General features: G+C 37.0%; 1 protein-coding gene across 1 annotated transcript in view; it reads left to right on the forward strand.

Annotated features, from left to right (window-relative positions):
- Positions 1–17,064: 17,064 nt before the first annotated feature.
- Positions 17,065–26,558, forward strand: part of LOC145666970 (uncharacterized) — a 29,565-nt gene continuing 20,071 nt past the window's right edge. Inside the window, exon 1 of the mRNA XM_081734613.1 lies at positions 17,065–18,500. Coding sequence (XP_081590739.1) covers positions 17,260–18,500 — 1,241 coding nt within the window. The 5' untranslated portion in view covers positions 17,065–17,259. The remainder of the gene's footprint in view (positions 18,501–26,558) is intronic.

Here is a 26,558-nt window from a genome sequence, read left to right on the forward strand (position 1 = left end):
GATTGACAGTGATTGACTATAATTATGATGATGATGATAATATGAACGGGTAAAAAACCATAGCGATACCAAGTGCATAAATCATGCTTCGGAAGTCCCATAAATTTCTTTTAAAAAATACAATTATGAACAGTAATATATCTGGCTAATAGCTAGAGCAACCCACATTATGCTTTATTTTTTGCTTTATTATGCTTTATATTTTTCCAAATTATGCTTTATTATGCTTTATTGTTAATTTCAATCATTGTTTAACATAAGTCGTGTATAATGTATATTATTTACTATACATTAAATATTCTAAATATCTTGATCTATTTATTAATATTTTATGCAACCAGTTTCTTTCATATTTAATAAACTTTCTACTTAATGCACTTATAAAGAGACATGCTTTACTCGAGTCAGTCTTTTTATCACCCGTGTGGGGTGCATATATGCAAAAAGGGAAAGTAAAGACGCCACCAAAAGTGCTCAAGTTTAAGAGATACACATGTGGAGTTCTTGTGCACGTTTCTGTACGTTTCGAATCATCATACATAACTGCGCGGTTACATTTAAAATAAAACTATTGTTTATTCATAGTTGACGGAAAGTTTTTTCTTGTTTTCTTTTTTTCCTTTTCTCCACTTCAAAGGATTACACAGAAAAGTTTAGAGAAATAAAAATAAGCTTTTCATTGTTGCATTGTTATGTTCTCAAAAGTTTTGCTCTGTAAATATTGGTTAAAAATATTAATACAATATGTTAAACTTGCAGTTAAACAGAATTTTCCAAGAATTGTGCTGTATATTTTAAATTATGCTTTATGCTATATTTTCCAAAATTATACTTTATTATGCTTTTAAAATTAGTTCCTTCTGGATCCTTAGACAACCACAACCATGTTGAAGGTAACAACCATATGTGGAAATTGCTGTTATACTTTTGGATTGCCCTACTAATAGCATTAGCTGAGTTGATTTTGAGTTTAACGTCCCGTTCAACAGCGAGGCTATATGAGACTTGGACCTACTGATTAACGTGGAATCCGAACCACATGGCTAATAGCATTAGACTACGTAGATCTCTTTACCACACATACTTCTTGGTGTGTAGTTGTCATTTACGAACTTACATTACTCTTGATCAAAATGTTCTTTCAGCCGGATAAACATATTTGTTCGTTTATTTATTTAAGTTCTGTCAATAAGTTGTAGGTTTGAACAGACAACTTCATCATTCAAAGCAACAATTGCGGTAATTAACTTCAGAGTGTTAAAGATTAAACTGTGTTTCTTTCGCTTTATGATTAGGCAACGCTGGAGAAAATACAACACAATAGTAATTTACAAATAGGAAGTATTTAATGAGTTGATTGTAGAGACGAGCTGAGGTCTTTTAATTATGTGTAAACCCTGAATGACATGTAAACCTGTCGATTTCGTGAGTATTTGTTCGCACGCTTATTCAGAACTACGGCCATTTAACATTGGAAAGGATAAAGCGATATGTGTTCTTACATTGTATGAGTCTACTGATCAATCCTCATCCACATTTGCTGAGCAAATGCAAGCTATGATACAACCTTCTTCAACGTAATTCCTGTTTCTATAATATCTCACACAACGCTTCATAAACTTAATCTAATGACTAAACATGAATTTTTATACTTTGATATACTTTTCTTTGTTTCTGCGTTCTTCACAGCAAATACAATAAAGCTCTTCGTAGGAAAAACTTCCTTTCGTCGACATATAATACCAGCGTCAATTACCCATTTCGCTGGTTTAAAATAAGAAAAAATTACTAATATGTTTTGTTAATTACTTTTACTATTATTGAAGCGCTCTCTAAGATTGGTCATTTTAGATAATTTTTATATATCTCCCCGTCCCCCAATTGCGGGGCTGAATTTGGATTTGAACGGCATCGGAAGCATCACTGTTCATCTCAGCGATTTCGAAAGCTATGGATTCGATACAAATATCAATGATTTTCGATCATTTTTATGTTTATATCTCCCCCTCTCCAAAGCTGCACTGTCAAACCAAAATGATAAAAACCTCATCTATGCTGAAAATTTAATCTAGATAGGTCGAGTGGTTCAAGAGTTATTAAGTCACAAACATAGTCCCTTTCATTTTTATTTACTGTGTAGATAAATAAACATCATAGTCATTATCATAACCAACACGAGCATTTTTGCCATTACAGGAATACCGCAGAGATCACAAATTGAACAGTTTCCACCCCTCCTCACTGATCTATAGCAAGGACGTGCGTCCATGATGTACGTAGTTCTGGCTTGATTTCCGCTGGAACAGCACTAAAAAAAAAAAAAAAAAATTCTTTCACAATCACTCACTTTCATTTATCTTCTGCCCCCTTTAGCCTAAAGGGCTTAAACGTGGGAAGTTAAACTAAAAATTTTTACTTCACTTCATTTCATTTGAAAAGCGTTCATACGTTACAGCCATTCATTAGTAGTGTCTCGTCTCTTCTCGTCTCATCTCGTAGGCAACACTAGTTCATCCAAGTCTTAGATATCAAATACTGGTTTAGCGTTACATGATTCATGGTATAAAAATCATAAATAGATAAAGCGATTGTACGAACACAATAAACAGCATTTATCAACGTTTAAATATGCATAAGTCATTACACAATACATTCCAATATTAAATTTGGTTTAAATATTTTATAGCGAATCCTAAGTTTACAGAAGTATGTTGTTTTAAATTTTATGTTCTCCTAAGAAGCCATCGCTCGTCCTTCATTGAATTCCATTTTTCTAGAGCTTAGTCAACCCAAAAAACTAAGTTATATTGTAAGTTGCATACCTGTCAGGCGTCCCACACATTTGTTTACAGGACAGAATGAAATATTTTAGTTTTTCAGTGCCAGAAAATAAGTTCCAGATAGTTATTAAAATTTGTTAAAACTATTTGCGGAGTGGATCCAAGTTCAGAATCTTCAGAGAATGTCATCTTGATGACAAATGAAGACTGGGACAGTATTTAAATACAGCATGCCCACAAAAGTACTCCTTGGCTTGAAGTAAATACAAAATCAAAATTTATTAGAATAAATATTTTATTTTATGGATACAGTTTCATGAATTCATGAAGTTTCATGTGTTCTCAGATCATTACAAATACTCGGTGTGTGCCCCACTTGATACCCGGCAATCATGCAATTATCGAACTCGATCCACTTTTGGAAACATCCAGGTGGCCCCACTTAGCGTCGTCACTCACGCACTCGTCTTTGGTGGAAGCGTGCCCGGGCTCGATTCCCGGTGGGTATACTTGGTCGAAAAATTGTAAAACATTTTTCACGCTAGCCATTCTGAATGAGGCTTTGTTGGGTTTTCCTCATTCACACCAGCCAAATGTTGAGATAGTACATAACATATAGGTCTCAGGCTGCTTCCTTCCTTCCCCAATTCTTTCTTCCGTCCCTTTCCTAGCATAGTGTGATCGCCAAAGGACGTCATCCCTCATATATGAATGGGCATAGATACTGAAAGCCCAGAAATCTAATTCCTAATCCTAATCCTAGCATACCCAGCGTGAACGAGATTAGTATTCCTTTCTCTGGTCACAAATGCATTTCTCATTCAACAAAAATTGTTCTTGCACTTCAAAGTTGATTTTGTTTGTCGATAAATACACATTAAATTTGCTCTTTGAGATCATGCTGTACAACACATTTTCTTTGAGAACACAACACATTTTGTTGATCGAAATTCTAAAACACACACCATCTGCGTTGCTGTCGGATGAGCGCCAACTTGAAGTTGATTTCACTGGCCTCTAGTGGTACAATGATTCTGCAAGTAAAGAACAAATAAATGTTTTGAGTCAATATGTTCACTGACACCTTCATTTCAACATATTGCAATAAGCCCTGATTTTTGGACAACTTCAAATCAAGGAATGTTTTCATGGACACATTGGGTAAGGATTGCAGCTTCGAATTCTTATGCTTGTAGAAGTCTCAGATGCAGTTATTATGATCCCGCAATAGAGATTGTAAGATTATATCATTGGTACATCCATCCGTCTGTTAGTCCGTTACTCCGTTATTCCACATGATAATTCTTGAACGAAAGCGATTTTTCTAAATTCTGTTTTTTGCAAAAGGCACCTAGAACGGTTACCTCGACCGGATTTCTTAATATTGTCAATCTCTTAATATCTTTACGGAACTTTAACATATTGTATAGTTTAGAATTCATGACATTCCTTAACTACTATGCACCCTGTACAGCAGCACAGCATTGTTGGTTGTCTATGATAAAGGGATAGATCAATTACTTCGACCGGATTTCTAAATGGTGCCAATTCCTTAATATCTTTACGGGACTTGAACATATTGTATAGTTTAGAAGCCACGACATTCCTTAACTACTCTGCAACCTGTATAACAGCAGAGCATTGTTGTTGCCTATGATAAAGGGATATATAACTCACTGCAAAACGTTTATTAATTTTGTTTTCTGTTTTTAAACAGAGTTTATTATTACAATAAAGCAGCAGCGTCGTTTCAGATTTTGTTTGGGGGGGGGGGCAAAACCCTTGGTGTCAATAGATGTATAAGTTTAACATTGGTATCTCATTATCTTATGGAATAAATTGTATATAAATATCAAAGTCAGGGGAGCATTTGCCCTCTGGAGCCCTAAATGACGACGCCCCTGCAATAAAGTCTCTATAATTTGAGTGTTATACTATATATATATATATATACAGTATATACTATATATATATACAGTACATACTATACTATATACAGTATACAGTATATACTATATATATATATATATATATATATATATATATATATATATATATATATATATATATATATATATATATATATATATATATATACAGTATATGAAACTTCGACCGCTTGCAAACGGTAATTCTGCTCGCATCGCACCATTGGAAGCAGTTACATTGTTGTGAATCCTAACAACAATGAATAGTTATTGTAGACCTATGCAGTACAGTTTTTTGAACACACTTCATTCTTTCTTATTGACAAGTCCAGGCGACTCATGGTTGTTTCTAAGACGTGTGCTCTGTTTCTGTTTCTTATAAAAGTTAATTTTTAGTTCGAGTGTTTAATTGAAAGAATGAATGCTAAAAATGAAACAAAGATCGTTCCTAATAGAAACAAAATTCAGATGCTTCCTGGAAAGTGGATGGGGTAAAACAGCATTTCTGCAGAATATACTGTAGGAGATTAGTCTCCAAATAGAAATAAATTGGAATAGTTATGTTTTCAGCAATTTTCCAAAGATTCAGTACACATATACAATGAAAAAAAGGAAAGAAAGAACATAAATAGTTCGATCTTATGAGCAGTGATAGGATTTAGGATTTTAGGGACACTTTTCATAGGAAAGAATGAAGTATAAAAAAGCTAAAATAAAGTGATAAAAAGTACCAACTAACTAACTCTATGGCTTATGGAATCCGGAGGTTCAATGCCGGATTCACAAACGCTCTCCACTGATTTCTATCCTTAGCCAACTGTATTCAGTTTCTACTTTGTATTGCTATTTCTATGAGATCCATCTTAATATTGTCTTCCCATCTGAGCCTACGTCTTCCTAATGGTCGTTTTCCGATTGGTCTTCCAGTTAAGATTTCGAAAGCGATAAAAAGTACTATTTCCCTAAACTATTTTGACAATTTACCTATTTATCTAATGGAAAATTACTTAATATAAACTGTGTACCCATCACAATTGAGGGTCTTTGAAAGCTTGTCAGAAGAAATGGGATCATTTGGGCCACCGTTCTTCAACGCAGTCGCCTGCAATGGAAACTTGGCTGCAGGGCCATTGCTGCAAGACAGGGGTATCACATGGAACAGAATCGCTGGTGGCGTCATGGTTTTTCTTAAGGTGAGGTGAGTTCAATCTTCGTTACCATGGACGTGAAACGACCTTCTGTATGTTATAAAGGAAAAACATAAAACTATTGTACTTACCAAAATTATTAAACATTTCCATGTTGTTAAATATAAGCACTTTTTTTATGTTGGGAGATAAAATGTCTTTGTAGATGCTAAAAGTTCTTTCCATATCCACAGAGACTAGAGGATGAACTTCATATTCACTTGCAATGGCAACTGAGCTTTCTAGAGGCTATATGGTTAGCGTGTTCGACGCGGGGGACCCAGGTTCTACTTCTGGCAGGAGCTCATGTGGTTCGGATCCCACGTTAAGTTGTAGGTCCACGTCTCGTATAGCCTCGCTATTAAACAGGACGCTGAACCTCAACTTACGATCCAACTCTGCAGATGTTGCAAATTCGATAACATTCGAGTTCTTCTCTGGATTAACCTCAAACTTATTTTTCCTGAAAATAATATAACTGTTGCCTCACGGAAGTAGATTCTTGTTACACGAAGTTTCTTATGGCAACCGTCAACAGTAATAATTTCAGATTTCCTCCTGGGAGCTTTGAAAAAGAGGAAGTAAAGATAGTGCTGCGAAAATATTGGTAACCAAGGTTCAGTACGATTGGTGAAATGCCCCAAAGGAAATTTAGTAGCTTTTGTGGGAATTCCCCCTGAATCATCCCCATAAATCATTCCTGGCCGTAATATATTTGCAATCGTAGATATAAAACATTTCTATTTGCAAAACATCAATTTTCTCTGGCCGAAGAAGATAGTGTATCTTGGAAGCTGCACTTGTGGTGTTTAGATCCTCAGAAAACACACCTTGTTTGATCTTATTAAAATTCTGACAGTAGAAACAACGTACTCAATCCAGGATGATCGAAAAATTGTTAATAAAAAAAAAGAAGAGGCAAACGAGTAGATTAAGATAGAAAAGAGAGAAAAGATGCTAGAAAGTTACCTCCATTCCCAACTAGAATCAAAATTTGATACATTGGCTACTTTTGCTGAGAAGAAAAAAATGCGCACCGAAAAATCCTAACCCTACTTATGAATGGATCACAACATTAAGTAGGTTTAAAAACAAATATCTTATAATTCATTTGAAGTATTTTGTATTTGTAGAAAAACTATAAAATTAAAAAGAGTCTCCTTTTCCGTATAATCACAGGTATCCTCCGTTCCGCAGATCGAATTATCGAAGTTCTACTGTATTTTAATTTTGTACATCTGTGATTTCACGCTAAAGGAAATAATAAGTAAAACAAATGGGTGAATGATGCAATGGAAAGTACACTACACGTATGGCTATTGTATTGGTTCACATCATTGTCCTTCTCTCTCTTCCTTTCCATGAGCTCTGACCCAGATTCTCCATCAGGATCTGGAAAGTGTGAGTCATTTGAGCTTGTGTTGTATCTTCTCACTTGCAAGATACTTTCAATTAGCGCTCATTACAATTTTCAGTGTCCTTATGTGAGTAACTATATTCGTTACTATACATCCGGAACCTTTTATGTGCGTGGTCCCAACTTCGATTATTGAGAGAGACAAAAACGCTGGTTGTTAGTTACTACCGGGAGAAACTTGAATATTTTGTGTGAAGGGAGAGATCAACAATGAAAGTCGATGTTTCTGATTCATTTGCGAAGAGCAAGGGAAAATTGTATCCCCCCAGGGACGTAGCTAGGGAGGGGCACGGGGGGCACCTGCACCCCAAATCTTGGTTTGGCCCCCTCAAATAACATAATTATTATGTTACAAATTGTTTGTATCCGACAATAAAAATGAAAAATTATCCATAGTAAACTGAAATTATTCGTACTTCTAAGGAAACGTTATTTTTTAAACCCCTTTATAGGCTATTTCTTAAACATTAAGTGAACGGTAATGTGAGAATAAGATCAGTAACTTTGGAGCTGGGAGACGTCATTTTTAACATTGCTAGGTTCTTCCAGCCCGTAGTGACTCCAGCCTTATAGTCGCCTTGAGGTACCAAGGACTAAAAATCTATGCGAATGCACTGTTTATAACCGACTAACAAGTAAAGGGTCCAAATGGATGAGTTGAGATGCAGGATGAGACATAGTGCACCTGATAGAGTATGTGAAAATATTTTTATGTGCAAATTATAGCGGCTGAGCGCCATAAGGAACGGAGTAGGAGGGGGTCAAATTTGGTGGGAGAAGAGCTATGTTATGTTATAGAAATATATAAATAAACTGTTGAATCGTAAAAATAGTGAAAGATAGACAATTCAAACAATGGTAGTTTCACATATTGACAAGAGAAAAATGGGCAAAGTAGATCAGGAACCTCTGCCGATATTTTGAAATCCGTCATTTTGAAATATGTGATATTTTTTGAAATGGAAAGGTACTCACGTGATATATCAATTAGGGCCAACATGTTCTTAAACAGTCAATTATGAACTTTAGTGATCGTTATCTGCACTTATTTGGAAAATTTAGGACCATCTTTATAGTTATTTACAAAAATTTAGGAGAATAGTGACAACATTGTGAACGAGTTTGTCAGAAAATTCTGCAAGGAAAATATATATCTGTGATTGGTGGCATTTAAGCGTGTCATCCTAAATCAAAACTGTTCTTGATGAAGGAGGCAATGGAAGAGTTTGCTACGCAATTCGAAATAGATTTTCCTGAATATGAATTCGTTATTGTAAAAATTACGTAGAATCTCTTATGGAGAAAGAAATTACAAATATCTCGGACCTGCGAGCTGTTCTACCCAAGGCAATTTTCCCCCAAATTACGAATTTGCTGGAAATAGTCTTGACGCTACCTGTGTTATCAGCTTCTTGTGAGTGTCCTTTCAGCGTGCAGAAGACTCTCAAATCCAGCGGCGTATTTACGATTTTGTTTCGGGGGCTTTGCTAACTTTAGTCCTGGAAATATGAAAATTCTGCAAGATATGTCATTTACTTTAATATAGTAAATATAATTTCGGGGGGACGGCTTAAGCCCGGAACCTCCTAAATACGCCAATGATCAAATCATATCTTCGTTGTAAGTCTGGTCAGGACAGAACATCGGCATTAGCCGCACTTGAAATAGAACAAGAGATAGCCTCTAAGCTTGAAGAAGATAAAATTATTGACATAGGTCTCTGCAGAAAGTCGTAGATGCGCTACAGTTTGTGTCCAGCAAGTAATTTGTAAATGCAATGTGGCAGAACCTTGTCAGATGGATGCAAGAACAGCATAAAAAGTGGTGGTGAAATATTAGACCAATATTTTACCAATTATTATTTTATATGTACTTCGTTGATTAGATTTTTTTATGCTTACGGACGTTCAAGTATTGTAGGCCTCTTTAATATTCATATGTTTGAGACGCACGGAAGACGTTAATGATTTTGAGAACAATAAAAATGTATATTGAAGGAAGTCAAGATCTTTAATAAATGCTAAAGGTTGGTAATGCTTATTAAATTTACACGATAGTCATTTGAAATTATATTGAAGTTTATTAGTCTAGTATAGGCTATAATGTTTCTTTAACTATGTAGAATATTACATTTTAACGCAAAAATATGTCTTGAGAGCTTGTGTGTTCAGTTTAGGTAACCTCGTGGAAGTCATGTCACTTTTTTATGGTAGTTAATGTATTTATTACCTGTTACATATTACTTACTATATTATTTGTAACTATTTCTCAAGCTACAAAGTATATAGCAAAAACGTACAGTATATACAGGTTGTTACAAAATAACACCGACAACGTTTGGGAGGTGATTCCTGACACCAAGATAAGACAAAAAGTATATAGCAGCCTGGGTGCACAAATGCTTCCTTTCGGAGTTATAGACTGCTGAAAATAAATTTTGATGGTCCATAGCTCAAAAACTATGCGACCTACCGTAGTCGGTTCAAGACTTCACTTAGGAATTAGTATGTGCCCTAACCAAATATCCAAGTTTCAGAATCCTGCGATACTTCCACAACAATTTTTATCGAGGGAGTTTGGCTACGTGCATATAATCTGAAGTAAGAAGTACCACAGGATTCTGAAACTTGGGTATATACAGGGTTTGTCCGGGAAGTAATAGGACTGATTTTATTCCGGCATGACTGTACTTCGGAGCGTGCGCGCACCGACTGGATCCGGTAGAGGGCGTTCCTAGCTAACGAACGAGCGGCTGGTCAGTTGTCTCCGAGCACACGGAAAGTCAGGACAGGCTTTTTCGCGCGAAGTGTTTCTGTGAGTGGTGCAAGCCGAAAATGCAGCGTTCGTTAGAGCAGAGGTACGCGATTAAATTCTGTGTTAAACTCGGTAAATCTGCGACAGAGACGTTTGATATGATCAAGCAGGCTTACCTAGATGATGCTTTAGCAAGAAGTGGTGTGTTTCGGTGGCACAAGGCCTTTTCGGAGGGCCGGGAAGAGGTCGCCGATGAAGACCGTGCTGGAAGACCTTCGACTTTGACAAACACCGACAATGTGACTCGTGTGCGCGAAGTTTTGAACTCAGACCGTCGACTAAGTATTCGTTTAATTGCCCAGATGTTAAATTTACCAAAAACTGTGGTTCATAAAATTGTGACGGAGTATTCGAACATGCGCAAAGTGTGCGCGAAGATTGTCCCAAAAGTGCTCACTGAAGACCAGAAATTGTGGCGAGTGGAATTGTGCCAAAAAATTTGAACATGTGTGAAAGTGACCCCCAATTTTTGAATAACGTAATCACAGGTGACGAATCATGGATCTTTGAGTATGATCCCGAGACAAAGAGGCAATCTTCCGAGTGGCACACGCCGGCGTCTCCTCGCCCAAAAAAGGGAAGAATGAGCAAATCCAAAGTGAAAACGATGCTCATTGTCTTTTTTGACATCAAAGGATCGCCCACCATGAATTTGTTCCTCCTGGACAAACCGTCAACGCCAAGTTTTACGTGGAAGTGCTCAAGAGACTCAAACGAAGGGTCAATCGGATCCGACCAGACATCGGAGCCGACTGGAAGCTGCACCACGACAACGCCCCGGCTCACACCGCCTTCTTTGTGAATAGCTACCTGACCAAGGCCGGCATCCCATCGCTTCCGCAGCCGCCCTACAGCCCAGATGTAGCCCCCACGGACTTCTTTTTGTTTCCTCGCCTGAAACGCCCGATGAAAGGCAAGCATTTTGAGACGACAGAGGGAATCCAAGCAGCTTGCACCGCGGCTCTCAAGGCTATTCCGGAGAATGACTTCTGTGACGCCTTCAATGCTTGGAAATCGCGCTGGCAGCGCTGCATCGACGCAGAAGGAGCCTATTTTGAAAGTTTTTAAAGAATTGTAACGATTGGCTCAATAAATATTTTTAAATCGACTCAGTCCTATTACTTTCCGGACAAACCCTGTATAGTAGTTCCTAAGTGGTCTTGACCCGACTACGGTAGCTCCCATAGTATTGGAGCTATGAACCTTCGAAGTTCATTTTTTCATGCTTTCGGCAGCCTATAACTCCGGAAGAAAGCATTTGTTCACCCAGGTTGGTCTATACTTTTTGTCTTATCTTGGTCTCAGGAATCACCTCCCAAACGTTGTCGGTGCTGTTTTGAAACACCCTGTATAAATGTATCAAAAAGTATTTATATGAAGTATTGCGTTTCTTAATGTTCTAGTTGGATGTCCTTGCATAAGTAAACAACACTATTAATACATAGTTTTAAATTTTTGTTTCATTATCGCATTTCGTGGGAGAGGTTCACTATTCTCTTGTAACCCCCGAAAAAGTAGTTAAAGTTTAATTTAAAACAATTTATTTGTGAGTTCTCCATACGATGTTTTCGTTGATTATCCGCGGTCGCCGCGCCACCCAAATTATTGTGAGTACACAATATATATATATATATAATTTCATTTATAAATATGGCCCCCGCAAACTCAGAACTCTGGCTACGTCCCTGCCCCCCCCCCCCCCCGTGTTTGAGAAATATATATATTTTTAATCAATTGTATAGCAATATACCAGTTAAAAAGTGAAAAGTGGAGAATGTTTCCCGCTTCCTCTAGCAAATTCTAAAATTATTCTTCCTTTCATTCATTAACGATCTCCCTGATCATATATTATTAACTGACAAATTGCTTTTCGCGGATGACCTCAAAATATACGATAGGATAAAGACAATCCATTACTATCTCAATTTACAACGTGATATGGGAAAAATATTGCTAACTGGTGTTCTCTTAACAATCTTAGTGTAAACATAAACAAATGTAACATTTCATCGTTTACTAGAAACAAGAATCAAATAGAGTTTAATTATTCAATTAATCAGAAATAATTAAGTAGATTAAATTCAGTCAAAGATCTTGTTGATACGAAACTAACATTTAATAACCATATACAGAGCATAGTTCATGAATCTCTCAAAATGTTAGGGTTCATAATTAGAACTGGAAACAAGTTTAACAATATTATCACTCTAACCAAAAAAAAAAAAAAAAAAAAATCCTATGTTCAATCGAAACTGGAATATGCAGCTGTAATCTGGAACCCATCGCAACAGAAATACCGACACCAACTGGAATAAGTTCAATCTAAATTTATCAAATACTAAGCATACAAGAGACCTGGAATGTATCTATGTTATGAAAACTACCTAAAAGACAAGACGTGTATTCGTACACTTGAACAAAGGCAAAACGTGATAGATCTGAGTTTTCACCATAAAATAGTACAAAACGAGTTTAATTGTACAGATCTGATATCGACACTAAATTTTAATATCCTGGCATAAAACTCGTGCTGATAAATCTGGGCTGTTCTATTTCAAAAAAAAAAGAAAGAAAGAAAGAAAAAAGAAAGAAAGAAAGAAAGAAAGAAAGAAAGAAAGAAAGAAAGAAAGAAAAAGAAAAAGAAAAAGAAAAAAGAAAAAGCAAGGAACAACGTATTATTGAAGTCACCAATATCGAAGTCTCGAGAATATGCTCATCTTGTATAACAAAATATGTATCGACCACAAAGTAATTGACATTATGAACTATATGTTTAAGAGAACTATTGTAAATTTATTTTGAAATATACCAATACTATAGTTGGGTTTATGCCTGTTGTGTTGATGACATTAATAATTGATGCTAGTGCTCTCAACACATCATCAAACTAATGAGATGCCGAGGCAGCAGAATTTATCATGGGCTTTAGTCTCACTGGGCTTACTTTATAGATTTCTTGAGGATAGTGCTGTATTTTTGTTTTTTCTATTGTGGTATCCGTCACCTTCAATGGAATAGTGAAGAAACAAGTACAAGTCTATATGCTCCCGCGTGGCTATTTGATTAACTTGCACGTGTTTGGTGTGGATGACCCAGGTTTGATTCCCTTTGAGAGCTCATGTGGTTTGTATCCAAGGTTAAGCATCTCATAAAGCCTCGGTAGTAGAAGAAACGCTTGACTGCAACCTACTGACGAACACGTATATAGTGGAACATGCACCTTCGAGTGCCCTTACTTGGGAAGTATTTGAAGAAAAATATTCATAAATAATGCACTAACTTACCAGGGAATGTTTGATTAACAAACATGATACGGTTTGTGTGTGAGGGTAGTTAATTCTGTGTGCGATAGCTTTCCTCATGGGGAGGGGGGAGACACGGTACTCAATGGTAGAGCCCTTACTTCTGGTGCGTGAGGTTCCTGGGTCGATCTCCGGTCAAGTAAACTTCTGGTGGATAACATCGTGTCCGTGGCTTTCTTCGGGGTACTCTTGTTTCCTCCTACATTCTCATTCGACCAATTCTTCCAACATCATTCACTTGACTTAATAATCCACCTCCCTTAGCTAGAAGGGCATAAGCGTGGCATCTTTGCTGGAAGAAAGTTTTCCTCACAACCATGACCAGTTTTATGAAATGAAATGAAATTTTTGTTTTACGTCTCACGGTTATGCTGGTTAGACTAAAGGAGACGGTGATGGTGAGAGATGAGTGAAATGGTGGAATGAAGAAAGTGGGAGGAAACGGGAGAACCCCGAGAAAACCCACGAGCACGGTGTTTGTCCACCACAAAGTCCACACGGCGCGAGCTGGGATCGAACCAGGGACCCCAAGCACCGGAGGTCAACGCTCTACCACTGAGCCACCGCGCCCCCAACCAGTTTTATCTTTAGGATGGATTATCTCCCTTTTCCTCTCTCTTTCTCTCTCAAGTATTGTGTGTCTCCGTTAAGCGTGTGGGTGTCGCTGTTGACAGAAGACAAACGGCAGCTGCTAGTTAACTGTGTTTGTTACATAAACAAATAAACAAATTTGTTCCCAACAGACTATGACTTCTTATTAGTAATAAAAGACATACGTATTTCGTAGCGCCATATAAAATCGTTTTTCTCGAAAACTACGCATAAGGATTTAAATTCATTCATGTAATTTTGTTCAGCCCAATAAGGTCTATCAATTGTTATATGTTTTATCTTTGGACATTTTCTTTCGTTAAGTGCTAAGAATACTGTAAGATTAGCATACTCCCAATACCTGAAGTCGCAACAATGCTTGTAACATTTTGTTGTTGTTGTTGTTGTTTATTTGCCTTTATTAAAAGTTTAAGTGCACATGAGAAATACCGTGTAGTAAATGAAACTGAAATGAAATCTTTCAGCTTAACGTCCCACGATTATATCCGTTAGGCTAAGGGAGATGGATGATTAAGGCAAGTGAATGATGATGGAAGAATTGTTGGAATGTGAATGTGGGAGGAAACGAGAGTAGGAGAGAAAACCCACGGACACGATGTTGTCCACCACAAACTCACTTGGTCGGGGATTGAACCAGGGACCCCCATGCTCCAGAGCTAATCGTTCTACGACTGAGCTACATCGCCCACCCCCCTAAATTCCGTGTAGTAAAAGCAAACTGAACAAAGGCGGGGAAGAGCGCATTTTAAACTTTCTTCATAACAGCTCTACCAATTAGTTATTATTGTTACTATGGGAAAAATGGGTGAACTATTTACATACGTGCAAGTGTGGTTATTGCTATCAGTGACGACGCTAGAGGGAGGAAGGGGGCGGGCGTCTCTGATGGCATCATCTGCCCCCAAGCATATTTTGTTGGTAAGGAGATCAAATAATATTAAATTATTGTTTTCCACATACAAAAATTGCCTCCACAGTAAAATTGCACTTGTCCCCACAAGAAATTAAATCCGCTGTCGCCATTGGTTGCCACACACCACTTAGGGTAAGTAGGGTAAATATATTTTTAAAAAAAGATAATGTTGAGTTCGTCATTACTACACGTAATGTATGATATGAATAGACGAGGATTACGTTGTATTTTAATCATATCTCATTGATTTATCTTTTATATTAGGTCAGTGGTAAAGCGCTTACGTCGGGTGCCTGGGGTACCTGGTTCGATTCCCGTCATGCAAGTTTGTAGTGGACAACACTGAGTCTGTGGGTTTTCTCAGGGTACTCCCGTTTCCTTCAACATTTTCATTGATCAATTCTTTCATCACCGTTCTCTTGGCTTAATTACCTGTCTTCCTTAGCCTAAAAAGCATTTCATTTTCCTTTTTTAATATTACGTCACTATATTTGTTATTTAATTTGTAAGAAAAATTACCTGTCTCCTGCCTAACACCATTTTTGGAATGTGGATTGAGTTAATGAATCCTTCTTATATATACAAACTTTTAGAAAATAACAAATGATGATCAACAGAACTACTTTCAAACTCTACCATTATTTGAGTACTGAATTATTTCAGTCAGGGGCAGGGGCGGATCCAGGGGGGCGATCGGGGCGATTGCCTCCCCCAGAAGAGGAAACTTTCTTATTATATATATATATATATATATATATATATATATATATATATATATATATATATATATATATATATATATATATATATATATATATAACCCATCCCAGAGTTTGCAACTCTTAAAAGTAGTTCTAAGTAGCAGTATTATAAGCCACCGCCTCCCCCCAGAAGTCCGTCCTGGATCCGCCACTGGTCAGGGAAGCACTCAAAACCTTTTTGTTGGAACGGGTCCAAGCTTTGGGTTAGGTCCAATACTACAAGCCACTAAGTTTATGTAGTATTGAACGGGTAATAGGCCTATTCTGCACCCGAAAAGACGATTAGCAATTGTAAAATACTTCCATCTATATTGTCAGAAAAAATGATAGAACAAGATTATTTCTATAAGAGAAAGAGCATAGATGAAGAGTAACATCAAATTTTCATGCTACATCAATCATTTCCCTGTTAAGAGTCTTCATCCCGGCGAAATTAAAATACCGCTAATTTTACAGTAATTATGTGATATCTTCAAATAGATAAAAGATAATCGAAATATGGAACACGAGCGCCCTAGACAATATTATTTTACATGAGAAACCGTTATCACGACTCACTTATCTGCTTTCGATTTCGAGCCATTTTGAAAATCGGCATTTATTTTCGCGTTTCTAAGCGACTGAAAAGGGAAAGCCACTAGGTGACTTGCGGTAACGGTACCTCACGCAAAATAAGATTGTCTAGGGCGCTCTTGTTCTATATTTCAATTATTTTTTATCTATTTGAAGATATCACATAATTACTGTAAAATTAGCGGTATTTTAATTTCGCCGGATGAAGACTCTTAAACAAGTATAGTTTTATTGAGAAAGTGACAAATGTGTGTTGAGTTACGACGCTTTTGGAAGGTCCGAACCCCGTGAGTTCGCCCCTGATTTCAGTAACTCAACTTTTAGAGACCAGACAATGCTTTTAAGAGAAAAATTTTAAAAAATGTAATGTGTTATGAAAATGACAATATTCTATTTCTTCTCAGTACACTTTTCCCATAATAGGATAGAATTATTCTATATATGTATTTATGGTTAGGTTAGGGGAATGAAACCTTCCCAACGAGTCTGATTAGAACTTTACACACCGTGGTTCAATCTTAGTTATGCCTTTTTTTAATTTATTTTATTTCATTCTCGAATGTTGAACGTTTTTACTTTTAATTTATCGTGTACTCTTTTTTTTAGTTGTTGCAAATTTGTTCGCATTGAAAGAATTTCTGAATCGTGGTTTTGCCAAGGCGCAAGAGCGACGTGTCTTTCCTCCAGTGGTTAGTGACTGATGAAAAGACGGAGCAGTTAAGTATGCCGGCTACGCAGGCGCAGTCAAGCAGGTAAGGTCAACGGCAGGTAGGGAAAGGAAGAATGGAAGCTGAGGGGAGAGAAGCTCTCTAAGGTTACAGCAAAGAAGTTCACGGTGACGCAGAGGCACTTGTTATTAAAAACTCTCGCTTTCCTCGTTGGAAAATCAGTCGACTAGCAGCGCTACGGGCGTGAGGAAGGGAGGTTGTGTTTTTTAGGTGTGATTTTTTTTTAGCTTAGACACAGATCACCATGAGTTTGTGGACAGTATTAACTGTTGTATTAGTGACAATAGCGAGTGGTTTAGGGACACAAGAAGAAGAAAATCCGTTCATCGAGGCAGCCAAAGTTCTTTTGCAAGATTCGCTAAGAAATAAACGCGATGGTGAAGGTTTAGCAGGACTTGTGCAGAGTTTTATGCAATCGGACAGTGGTAGACAATTAGGAAGTATGTTAACTGGCAAAGAAGGTGGTGGTGCGGGTGACCTTTTGGCAGGACTTGGCAACATCTTGTCGGCGACCTCAGGTCAAGGGGGTGGTGGCGGGGGATTGGATCCCGAATTATTAAGTAACATGGTGGAAATGTTCGCCGGTAGCACAATGCAAACCAAGAAGAAGAAACCCCAACAGGAAGATGACTCAATTGACTGGGAATCGATGTTAAACCTCGCTGGGTCATTTTTGGGCAGCAGCCAAGGTGATGGTCATGGACAGCAAAGCAGTGGTTTCGAAGGTTTGTTAAATATTTTACCGGTTCTTTTGCAATCAGCGGGTAGTGCTGGACATCAAGGCCATGACCACAGTTCGTATATGCCTCCACTTTTTGAACTCGTTAACGAATATTGGCAACAATTTATGAAATCTGAACTGGGGCAAACTTTATGGAAAAACAGTGGGTTGGGTAATTTGGTAGGATTATTTATGAAAGATGGGAAATTTGATATAGCGAAAGTTTTTGACTCATTGGAAAACAACAGTTTCCGTCGAAAATGGATTCGTAGTATGACCTCATACATTGCAGACTGGATTGCTCACATCACGCACCCAGAAACTCAGCAGCAGTATATGAATTCTGTGTTTTATGTGGTGAACGCTGTTCTTAGGCAACAAGGATACGGTGCTTTTGACACAACGCGGCCGGCGGAGTCAATGACTTTCCTGGTCAACAGCATCATGAAGAAGCAATTTGGATTGAAAGTCGAATCCGGAACTTACATCAAACCAGCGTACACCTACTTCCAGGAACTGTTTAACCTTGGCAAGAGCAAAGGATTTAGCCTATCTCATCTCAGCCCCAGAGACATCGAAAGTAAACTTGCGGAGGCACTCAACGGGGAGGTTATTGAACCTGTGCTCAAGGTATGGAGAGCGTACCGTTACGCGAGTCGAGAGCCCAGCTGTGCTAAGTACGTCATCTGTGCTGTCAACAATCCTCAGGAGCCGGACCACACCAGTTCTTCGGGACTCAAACCAGGAGTCACCAAGTTGGCCAGGTGAGTACTACAGGGTAGTTCTTTTTTATTGTTGTTGTTGTTATTATTATGTTCAATTATCTTTCTGACAAATTACATAAGTACATAGCATTTTAGTATTAGTTTAGGATTACAGTAGAAACTGTTTATTATTATTATTATTATTTAAGTTGGCTATCTGTTTAACTCGAAACATAATCTGCCCTCCTTAGACTGTGTAAGTTGCTCATCTGTATATGGTAAACACTTATGAAACGATAAGTGGTCAGCTAATTTGAAACCAAAAACTTCATTATATATAAACTTCACTGGACCTTGTGCTTGCTAATCTCACTAGAAAACGCGTTCAATAATAAGGTTGAGGTCGACTAAACTTGCCTGGATTAAACCAGTATATTAGAATTCCTAGGATATTTTTTATCACCAAAGCATAAAGTTTCAGGTCTGGATCCAGAAGTTACATCAGAGTAGAGACGGTTCGAGGAGTCGTAAATTTCAATTTCGGTTTGTAATATGAACCGGTTTCAAACGGCTAACCGAACCGAAAAAGCTTCTATTTTCTATTGATCATTAACATGTTCTCCCAAAAATATTAAGAGAAAAACCTGGAAAATCGTAATCTCATTCAAAAGTAAAACAGCAGATCCACAATTACCCTATTTAACCTAAAAAGAAATCGTTACATATTTTTCGGAACTTTTCCAAAATATGTAAGAATATTTTGAAAAGTGTCAATCTAGTGTCTGTTTTCAAACCAAACCGAACCAAATTACGATTCGGTTTCTAAAATAAACCGGCACATTCGCTTTGAACCTTAAACCGAACTCAAACCAGAGCACTTCTGCACCAGAGAGCTTGGTCACCATTTGGCAAACAAAGCAATGGCCAAATTCTATCTACAAGCCAAAGTAATTTGGTCACTAGTGGCGATCTGATTACAGGAAATTTCGCGTCTTGCTACTCTATTCTAGTAGTGCTGCCCACGAGTCACGAAATTTATCATCTCGTATCTAAAATGAAACGAGAAGTAAATTTTTAAATTTGAGACTAGGGATGGCCTTTTTCGAAAAATCTGTTTTTCGATTTTCGGAAATTTCATTTTTCGTTTTTTCGCTTTTCCGAAAAAATTTTCGTTTTTCGTTTTTCGAAAAATTTTTGGTTTTTCGTTTTCGAAAAAGTATTTTTCGAAAAAATGTGGCCATCCTTATTTGAGACGAGATGAGAATAATATAATAATTCTTGTTTCGTTTTCGAAAGAAGAAGAAAAAATTCTCAAGTCTCTCGGGAAACACTTGTTCAATCAAATCTTCGATCTCAAACACTGTTTTGGTGTTATATCATTCATAATGTAAAAAAAATGATAAAGTAATTGTACAAACACAATGAGGAGTATTTATCAACGTATAAAGGTACGCAAGTCATTACATAACTATCTTCTACTAATTTTTTTCGTAGATACGTTGGTCAGTTATGTCTTTAGTACGATCGACTTTACAGGTCGCTATCCTCCACCTATTTCACTCTAATAACAAGTATGGTTTTAAATCTTGTTATACCACACCCTTAGTGGACCTCTCGTGACGCAAAATAATTCAGATAAATTTTAGATGAAATTAAGGAATAATCAGAGCCAAGGGCGCCGATTCCTCTGTAAATTTGAGGGGGCCCATTCAGATATGAGAATTTTAAGACAAATTGCATCAAATTATGCCAAATATTGTATATTCTTAAATACAATAAGGGGAGCCCGCATGAGCTTTGAGCGGGCCGGGCCTCCTCGGCCCCCAGGATCGGTGCCCATGATCAGAGCATAAAATTTGTACATACATTTACAAAATGAGATGAGATTATATAAGATATGAGATTGTACTTATACAAAATTTACGAAAACTACATGATAAAACCAGGGCCGGATTTAGCATTTTGGCGCCCCTAGGCCCAATAAATTTTTCCGCCCCCTAGTCTGGTTAAAGTTACTTTCCTAAAAACCTTTATTAAAAAATTATATCAGGCCTATATGTTAATTGCTTAAACACCACTCCACGATGCAATTTTATCATTGCAAGTTTTTTGAGGAATTTACTTGGTTCTGGGCTTAACAAAATACCGTTAATGTATTAACAAAAGATTGGTGAACTTTACCAACAATTATTTGTTCCAATGAGCTTCAAAATCAGAATGCTTTATTAGCCTGATTTTTTTAATCAATTCAAAAAAGATGTTAAGTTATGGCTATTTATTTTTATTTCTAGATATTTTTTTAATTTTTTTCTCTCGGCCGTGCGCCCCCTGGGAGCTTGCGCCCATAGGCCCGGGCCTACCGGGCCCATTGGGAAATCCGGCCCTGGATAAAACTCTATTTCCAATCTAATGTGCAATGCTACATTCTAGAGATTCCCATGTTCTCACATCCCATTAAATCAGAGGATTCACATACATTCAAAATATTACTGAAATATCCTCTCATATACATGAATGTAGCAGTGGTGGCTCAGTGGTAGAATGTTCACCTCTGATGCATAGGGTCCCTAGTTCGATCCTAGCCCGCGCCAAGTAGGTTTTGTGGTAGACAAATACCATGTGCATGGGTTTTCTTATGGTTCTTCCGTTTCCTTCAACTTTCTTCATTCCATCATTTTATTCATTATCATCATCTCCTTTAACCTACACCGTGTGTCATAAAACTTAAAGATTTAATTTCATGAATATAGTACAAATTTCATGCATATTTATTTCATGTTAACTAACTTCTACATATAGCCAGTAAGGTCAGTTTATATTGCAATTATTAGCAGTAACGAAAGCAATAATCTCAAATGAAGTCCCGCCGGTCTCGTTTTAAAGCTTCCATCCCGGCATTCACCTGGTGGGACTAGGGAAAACCGTGAGAAACTAATCAGAGTAGTCGACAACCGGATTCGAACCCAGACCTCCTTATTGGGCAACAAAAACGGTAACTGCCAGCATATACCCACTCAGATAAATAATTGTAATCATAATAATGGAGTATGATGGTAGCTTGCTGATAATCCTGATGGGATAGCCTTTGAACTGCGGCTTCTTTTCCTTTAAGAATTACTGCATTAGAATACTTCTGTATAGTAATCTGTTTTTTTTTTTTTTTTTCACAGCACATTTGAAAAACCTAAAGCAATCGTCTTAGGATATATCTGTTTTATATAGAAGAGAATCACTATAACGATATAAAGTTTAAGATAAGATTATTTATTTTTGGTCGTAGAAAAGTTAGATTTAATTCCATAGATCATTACTACCGCTGTTGAACCACAGATGGTAATGGCCATTTCAACATTTTACAGAGATTATAGAATATTTTTTATCCATTATAATGGTGAAGGAACCTATGTAGATGTAAGTAATGTCAAAATACTTTTGATAACATAAGTGTTATTTATGTATTTAACAACCAGCATATCGTTGATTAAGAATTAATAAAAATTTCACAAGTTTCACACCACAATTTTTGGTTTCCTTCGTCAGCTAAGCGTGAAAAGGTCACTTTTATAAAAATACTTTTTACATATTATAATCCATTCATTTTATGTTGTTGCCACGAGCTTAACAATAAACCAGAATTTTTTGCCAGCGTTGAGTGTCCCACTATATTTCCCGTGACTTATTTCCGTACCATTTAGAACGCTTATTTTTTTTATCGTCTTTTTATTATAATCTATGGCGAAGCAACACACTTACAATGCTCTCAAGTTTTACACACACACACACACACACACACACACACACACACATATATATATATATATATATATATATATATATATATATATATATATATATATATATATATATATATGAGATCTGTGTTTGGTTGCAGACAAGGGTCTAAGAAGGCATATATGAGATTTTAAGATAAATTGAATTCAAATTATGAAAAACATTGTATATTCATAAAAATACATATAACAATAAAAATACATATAAAAATACATATTCATAAAAATACATGGAGGGCCCACATAAGCATCGGGGGTCCCAAGCTCCCATGGTGCCCTCCGGATCGGCGCCCTTGGCTATAGGTAGAATTTTACGTTTTCCATTACTGTATTACTTTACTGTTAATGAGCATATATATAATGAATAATGAACATAATATTTTCTCTTCTGTCTTAAAAAGGAGTTGACGAGGAACTTCGAAAATACCAAATAGTATATATATATATATATATATATATATATATATATATTGAAAATCATAGTTTTTATTGTTTTCCTTTTCTTTTTCTTCTTTCTAGAGAAAGAATTGCGAATCTTTGTTCCTTTTTGTACTGAGGGACTAGAAATTTTTGGACCCTTCTGTCTCTCGCTTGCTGACACGTCTTCACGTCTCCCTTTTTTCATTCCTTTTTCCACGGTAATATAAACCATAAAAGCTCTGAACGGACTTTTTTTTTAACACTGACCTCCCACAACGAAATAATCCCAACAAATTTCGACTAAACTGAAAGGCAGTACAAAAAAATCTATTTGGACTCCACCTCTGAATTTTTTCCACCTATGCTCAGTTTCTATTTTAATGTATCCAATTAGTTTTTTTTTTTTTTTAATTCATGGTTAGGAAGGGAATTAAGGGAAAACATCTCCTAGATGTTTTTCGCAAAATTTATCCATTAACTTAAGTACAGGTTTGTAGAACATTTTGGTTGCATTATTAGTATTCTAAAGAACATTATGTAAACAATTTACTGTGTGTCTGTTATTGTTGAGATTCAGTATTTGTGGAACTCTTGATGCCTTTTGAAAACAAGCAATAGCAGCTTACTTTCGTCAATCTACAGAAAGAGAAAAAAAGCAAAAAAAAAAAATCACTAACTAGGGATGATTCCCCTTCCGGGACCAAATACTTGGGGAAAACCTTTATATCGTCTGATAGCTCTTACCATGAGAAGTACAAAACCGTTTTCAAATCACGGGCAAACCCGCAACCTGACCCTGTAAGGGGCCAGTTTGTTGCTGTTTGTGACCCTATGTATGACATATTCGACACAAGTAAATATGAATGTTACGATGCGTAAGCGTAAGCATCTGAACCCATTATGTTCCTTTTTGGTTCATTGCTAGAAGGGCAAGATTTTGATAATATCATTTTGCACCAAACATACCCATTTGGTCAGTGTTGCCAACGAATTATAAATTAAATGTGGCAGATGATTTCTGTACCACCGGATGTATATCCATGAAACGTGGTATAAACATAATTCGTCACTAGAGAAAATATATTGTGGACGTATTCCTCTCTCAAGAACCCCAGTTTATCAGTGTTGCAAACCAAGTATAAAAATGAGAAGTTGTAAAACAGGTTCCATACCATGAAACGTTTGTACATCAAGCTTGGCAGAAACATCACATGACACTATAGCGAAAGGACGTCGAATGTGACAATATCCCAACCACTCTAGGTTGTCAGTGTTGTTAACAAGTGTAAACATCACACTATTGAAAATGGCCACGTACATGCGTGCCATTGAACGAATATATAACAAATGTGACAGAGCAGCATTATAAATGGAAAACATAGTGTGAGTGTCTCCTCCTTCCAAGCACCCCAGTGTGGCAGTGTTGCCAACCAATGCAAACATTCAGGATTTTCGCATGAAGTCTACAGCATAGGCGGACATAATTAGACTACTAGGTTTGTGGTATGCTAGTATGAACCCAAAATCACCCATGTTCGCCAATACGGTAGACTTCGTGATAAAATCTTGAATGTTCGCATTGGTTGGCAACACTGTCACATTGGGGTGCTTGGGAGACAGGGACACTCACACTATGTTTTACATTGTCTAATGCTGCTCTGTCACATTCGTTATATATTCGTTCAATGGCACGCACGAACGTTGCCATTTTCAACATTGTGATGTTAACAGTTGTTGGATGATCGCTTTTCCTGTCATCTCAATCAGTGACTCTTTTGGCATTCTGCATTTAAGGGTTTAGTCTAAGCTGGCTACCTGCACGATATTATATATTGTACAGTGCTTGCTGTTCTATTCGTTTTAATATTTAAAGGACTTTTACTTTTGGAAGGTTACTTGTATTTCAACAACGGAAGGCGAAATCAACATGAGTTTGATACTAATATGGAACTTTATAATATACGAATCTCAGTGACGTATTTAAGGGAGCTTCTGGGCTTAAACCTCCCCCCAAATTTTAAAAATGAAAATGAAATCTCTGAGTTTTACGTCCCATTGTTATGCCGGTTAGGCTAAAGGAGACGGTGATGATGAGTAATGAATGAAATGGTGGAATGAAGAAAGTGGGAGGAAACGGGAGAACCCCGAGAAAACCCACGCACACGGTGTTTGTCCACCACAAGGTTCACTTGGCGGGGGCTGGGATCGAACCCGGGACCCCAAGCACCAGAGGTAAACGCTCTACCACTGAGCCACCGCGGCCCCACCCCCAAATTTTATTTACTATTTTAAAGTAAATGAAATATCTTGCAGAATGTTCACATTTTCAGGAATAAAGTTAGGAAAGCCCCCCGAAACAAAGTCGTACATACGCCACTGACGAATCTCAATAAGCAAAATGAATAACAGACTAATTTAAATATTCAGAGATAAGTGGTATCATTAATAACAATTACTATTAAATTCAGAAACATTCTTCCATGATCGTAATTAGAATGGTTTTAGCTCTTTCAAACAACGGATAGTGGGACCCTGCTTGCACCGCCAATTATGATGGGTCTGGACGGGAGCCTATAACCGTACATTGATGGTTTCATTTAACTAATCGGAATGGTGTCTTTAAATATGGGGTCTGGATGACTTCTATTCACTCTCTCCTTCATTGTTATTATAGTCTTACCAAGTAGATAGTTAAGAATTACAAGTTAAATTGAGCTTAGAGGCTGGATCTAGAAATCCGTTGACTGAAAAATAATCGACAGAATTCTCTTTGCAGAATTGTTTAATTATATCAGTGTGTCTTCATTCTTTTGTCCCAAGAAACGTGCACAGTTTCTTCACGAAATTTCTTTGCAATAATTATTTTAATGCCATGATGGAACTGCCTCGAAGTTAATTCAATTTACGACGTCTCCGGGACTATTTTTTATGAGGCCAAGCGCAGCTACGAATACCTGTGAAAGCGAAGATGCTCTCGGTACATTACTTTTTTGCTCCTTGTAAACGTTTTCTTATGAACAACAGACGATAGCTTCGTATACAAATACACTTATGTAATTCTTATCTCTTTGTTCATTTCAAAGTAATATGCTTTTTTATGACCTTTTGAATCTCTGATTACGAGCTTTCTTCTTACATTTATGACTACATTTGAAAGAAACAACTCTATATTTTGAAACGCCACAGCACATGTGACTTTTCTCCTTTCATATTGAGATGTGGTTTGCGTTACTTTCAACAGTGTGTCAGTTAGCTATCTTTTCTTTGCTGTCAATGTGTGAAAAAAGAATACTTTTTAAGAATTCAATTATATAGGAGCAATCACGATGTATATAGGTTGTGTTCATGTCTTTTTTTTATGGGCTTCAAATCTGCCCAATCAAAGCTCTTGCTAATTGTTTATATTTCTCTCTCTCTTGCTCTCTTTCTCTTTCTTTATCTCTCTCTCTCTCTCTCCCTCTCTCTCTCTCTCTCCTGCTATTTATGCTTTGCCTTCATCCAGTAAACCAGCTCCTCTATAGGCGAGATGTGGGCTGCGGAATGACTCGCACTAACACTTCTTAATTTGTATTCCACAATCGTAATTCTATAGTCAAATAGAATACCAGGATCTGTCTTCAATTGAGATTAACATGCCTTCAGTATCATCATCTACATAGGTAATCTGCCATTATTGGCAGGTCACTCGCTGCAACTGGGAATCTTCCATGCTCCACAGTCTTTCGCTAACCTCTTCGTCTTCACGTACGATTTTTTTGTTTTGATATCGTCCATTAATTGTAGTCCCCTTCATCTCCTCCCTCTCTTCCCTGCCACTATACCCTCTAGCACGACCCTCATAGCACATCCAATTCCTTCTTAGCCAATGTCCCAATCACTTTCTCTTCCTCTTCTCAGTAACATCTAA

Source organism: Thermobia domestica, chromosome 12 (genome assembly GCF_964235325.1).
Source record: "Thermobia domestica chromosome 12, izTheDome1.hap1.1, whole genome shotgun sequence".
Classification (NCBI taxonomy): Eukaryota; Metazoa; Arthropoda; class Insecta; order Zygentoma; family Lepismatidae; genus Thermobia; species Thermobia domestica.